Source organism: Zea mays, chromosome 1, assembly GCF_902167145.1.
Source record: "Zea mays cultivar B73 chromosome 1, Zm-B73-REFERENCE-NAM-5.0, whole genome shotgun sequence".
Taxonomy (NCBI): Eukaryota; Viridiplantae; Streptophyta; class Magnoliopsida; order Poales; family Poaceae; genus Zea; species Zea mays.
In genome coordinates, this window is record NC_050096.1 from 82,343,978 (window position 1) to 82,348,286 (window position 4,309).

General features: G+C 44.3%; 1 protein-coding gene across 2 annotated transcripts; it reads left to right on the top strand.

Moving 5' to 3' along the window:
• The first annotated feature begins 578 nt into the window (after window positions 1–578).
• Window positions 579–3,722, top strand: LOC103637314 (probable glutathione S-transferase GSTU6). Of its 2 annotated transcripts, XM_020546415.2 has the most exons (3): window positions 587–987; window positions 1,108–1,362; window positions 3,483–3,722. In XM_020546415.2, the coding sequence occupies exons 1-3, from the start codon at window positions 649–651 to the stop codon at window positions 3,576–3,578; spliced, it is 690 nt and encodes a 229-aa protein (XP_020402004.1). In that variant the 5' UTR covers window positions 587–648; the 3' UTR covers window positions 3,579–3,722. The 2 variants fall into 2 exon arrangements, with proteins under 2 accessions (XP_008657758.1, XP_020402004.1); XM_008659536.3 differs by lacking the exon at window positions 3,483–3,722 and having other exon boundaries at window positions 579–987; window positions 1,108–1,827.
• Window positions 3,723–4,309: the final 587 nt, after the last annotated feature.

Below are 4,309 nucleotides of genomic sequence, written 5' to 3' on the forward strand. Positions count from 1 at the left end.
TTTAGAGTAATATGAGTGTGGATAGCCTTAAGCAACCTGATTTTGAAAATAGACTTTTTACTAGGTAGCACTGCTGATTTAAAAGGTATCTTGGGGGAGGGGTACATTAGACCTTAAAAAAGTCAGAGAAACCACCATTTTTCTGCTTACTAGTACTTCCTAAACTTCTCCTCCAAGGATTTGAACAAATCTTGACTGGACAAAGTCCAACTTTGATTGATCCAATCTCCAACGGACTATAGAAACAAATAAAAACAATGCGCTATTTGCCTATTTCAAAGCATGGAGCATTGGAGCTAGTGAGTCTTATCCACTAGTTATTTAAGTGGAGTCCTGCTCATTTAACCAGTTGACCGTTGAATGATTCCATTGGATATGTTAATTTAATGGGTACCCTAATTTAATCTAATAAGTAACGTTCCTGAGGACCAATGGAACACTGAATATCCATTTTCAATGCATGACCACTCTTCATCTAATTATTAAATTTTACTATAGTCGTGGTCGTGGACAATCGCATGGCATTGCTCGCACAGTGGCGCGCGTAGGTATATATCTACAACTCTCGCTCGGACCTTGATCGAGAACACAGCAGAGGCACAAGCAAAAAGGAGCTAAAACCTTTCGTGAACAAAGCAGAGACAGAGAATGGCTGGAGGAGGAGGACAGGAGCTGAAGCTGCTCGGTACGTGGACGAGCCCGTTTGTGACCAGGGTGAAGCTCGCGCTCAGCTTCAAGGGCCTGAGCTACGAGAACCTGGAGGAGGAGGACCTCTACCACAACAAGAGCGAGCTGCTCCTCAGGTCCAACCCGGTGCACAGGCAGGTCCCCGTTCTCATCCACAACGGCAATCCCATCTGCGAGTCCCAGCTCATCGTGCAGTACATCGACGAGGCCTTCAGCAGCGCAAACGGCCCCTCCCTCCTCGCCGCCGAGCCCTACGAACGTGCCGTGGCTCGCTTCTGGGGCGCCTACATAGACGACAAGGTACCGAACAACACTGCGCAAGCGCAAGCGTTCACCAGTAGGCAGTAGTGGGCTAGTGGCGCTAATTCGCTCAAACGTACTAATGGATGGATCACGCGCGTACGTACGCCGCCCTTGCAGCTGTTGGCGTCGGCGTTTCAGGCCGGCAGGGCCAAGACGGAGGAGGAAAAGGCCGAGGCGTTGAAGCGGACGTTCGCGGCGGTGGAGACGCTGGAGGCGGCCTTCGAGGGCATCTCCGACGGGAAGCCTTTCTTCGGCGGCGACAGCGTAGGGTACCTGGACATCGTGCTGGGGGGCCTCGTACCGATGGTTTACTACGGCGAGGCGCGTCATGGCATCAAGCTGTTTGACGGCACCAGAAGCCCGCTCTTGGAGGCGTGGGTGGAGCGGTTTGGGGCGTTGGATGCCGCCAAAGCAGTCCTGCCGGACGTCCACGAGCTGGTCGAGCACAGCAAGATGAAGCGCGCACGAGCTGCAGCCATGGCCGCGGCCACGGGCAGCGACTAAAATTGGCTCGATCATTCACTAATACAGGAAACCTCTGTACAGGCGGTCCGGTTAGCCTCTACACAGACGGTTCCAGGAACCGCTTGTGGTGTACCGACTGTGATGTAAAACAACATCACAGGCGGTCAATCAAAAACCGCCTGTGAAGACAGACATCACAGGCGGTCCAGTTCAAAGGAACCGCCTGTGATAGACAGACATCACAGGCGGTTTCTTATCTTAGCCGCTTGTGTTAGCTACACATCACAGACGGTTTTAATATAAGTCCGAATGCATACAATATAAATCACAGACGATTTTTTAATATACAGATTCATATACAGAATTTTCAAACAGATTATACACAGATTTCATGCACAGATTCACACAGATTGCATACACAGATTTATACATATCAAGTTCCATAATACACAGATTCATCCACATATCAAGTTCCATCGTCATACACAGATTTATACACATATCAAGTTCCATAGACAACTAAACATCTCAAAGTTCCATAGACAACTAAACATCAAAAGTTCCTAAATAAAGACCTAAACACTATGTGATATTGTGTACAAACTTAGTTCTGGGAATTGTTGCAAATTTTCATTTGTATTGTAGAATAGCCCTTGTTGATGAAGAACTTCACGGCGTATAAAGTAAAGCAAGTCTCTTACAACCTTAGCCACGCCGACGGAAACCATATCTCTTTCTAACCATTCAGCATTGATCTTGGATTTAGGAACCTGCAATGAAAGCAAAAAAACAAGCAGTGCTAAGAGTAATGTGATGAGCAACAATATAACATAAAAATTGCAACATAGACAATGATAGCGAACTTACATCCTCACGATTGACCATGTAATAGAAGGTGACACGACACCATTCGCATACATAATAACCGCACATGACAGTACCCGGAGGTTGTTTGTCACCATATGAAAATAATGATATTGACAAATTAGGCTTGTCCTCTGGATGTTCGCCGCCAAGATCTTTCCAATAAAAACGGTATGCACTGCATATAAGAATAGCATTGTGAGATTAAGAATACATTTGTTAAGTTGTAATAAGTACAAGTGTGCAATAATAATCATAATTCTCTAAAATCTTCAAGAAGTCATTATGCGTAGCCTTTTTCATTCTCAGTGAGTCGAAGACCACGACTTTACCATCCTTTGGAAAGATCATGATACAAATGTAGTGGTCACTATATAGACATAGACGAAAACACATGTTAAAATCACGATTGCCATAATTTATAGTTCAAAATTAAACCAAGTCGATAACTTACTTAAAGTGGTGCGGAGCTATTATTAAGTCCTTGCCATGTTGTACATGATTATACATGGCTCATCCAATGTATGCCGCCATTACCTTCATTTTCTTTCTCTGATTCTGTTTGACGGCTTTCTCAAATTCAGCATCGTCCAAGTCTTTGTATTCTTCTCCATGCCTCCGAGCAACTACTTTGTAGCGAGCTTGGGATATCATCAACGGGGCAAGAAACCCTGCCTTAAGTTGTTTCTTCTTATCATCCATGTATTGCATCCTACGTGTAATAGTGTTAATCGTTAGACTCTCGTTTATGTGTGCGTGTACAAAACTAACAAATATGAAAGTTTAGAGGTACTTACAAGCAAAAGAGGGTTAAGTAGTTGGTTTCCATCCTTTGTCGGTGGTACAATGACCAGAGATCGTCAAAGAATAAATGTCGCGCAGGATCTATATGATCATTGCTCCAAAATGCATCTTCTGGCACAACAAATGTGAAGTCCTCGAGTTTGTATTTGTTGCTAGCCACCATGTACCCCTCATGCATTCTAATCTCCGGAGTCGACAACTTAGAAAGTTGCACCGTCGTCAAGAACGGCCTCCCATTCACAAATTTTGGAGGAACATCCTCCTTCTTGTATACCGAGATATTGGTTTTAAGACGTAATGATTCTCGAGTATGAATCATTCCATCTTCTTCCCATACTTCAAAATTTCCGCTCTTGGAGGCGTGGGTGGAGCGGTTTGGGGCGTTGGATGCCGCCAAAGCAGTCCTGCCGGACGTCCACGAGCTGGTCGAGCACAGCAAGATGAAGCGCGCATGAGCTGCAGCCATGGCCGCGGCCACTGGCAGCGACTAAAATTGGCTCGATCATTCACTAATACAGGAAACCTCTGTACAGGCGGTCCGGTTAGCCTCTACACAGACGGTTCCAGGAACCGCTTGTGGTGTACCGACTGTGATGTAAAACAACATCACAGGCGGTCAATCAAAAACCGCCTGTGAAGACAGACATCACAGGCGGTCCAGTTCAAAGGAACCGCCTGTGATAGACATACATCACAGACGGTTTCTTATCCTAGCCGCTTGTGTTAGCTACACATCACAGGCGGTTTTAATATAAGTTTGAATGCATACAATATAAATCACAGACGATTTTTTAATATACAGATTCATATACAGAATTTTCAAACAGATTATACACAGATTTCATGCACAGATTCACACAGATTGCATACACAGATTTATACATATCAAGTTCCATAATACACAGATTCATCCACATATCAAGTTCCATCGTCATACACAGATTTATACACATATCAAGTTCCATAGACAACTAAACATCTCAAAGTTCCATAGACAACTAAACATCTAAAGTTCCTAAATAAAGACCTAAACACTATGTGATATTGTGTACAAACTTAGTTCTGGGAATTGTTGCAAATTTTCATTTGTATTGTAGAATAGCCCTTGTTGATGAAGAACTTCACGGCGTATAAAGTAAAGCAAGTCTCTTACAACCTTAGCCACGCCGACGGAAACCATATCTCT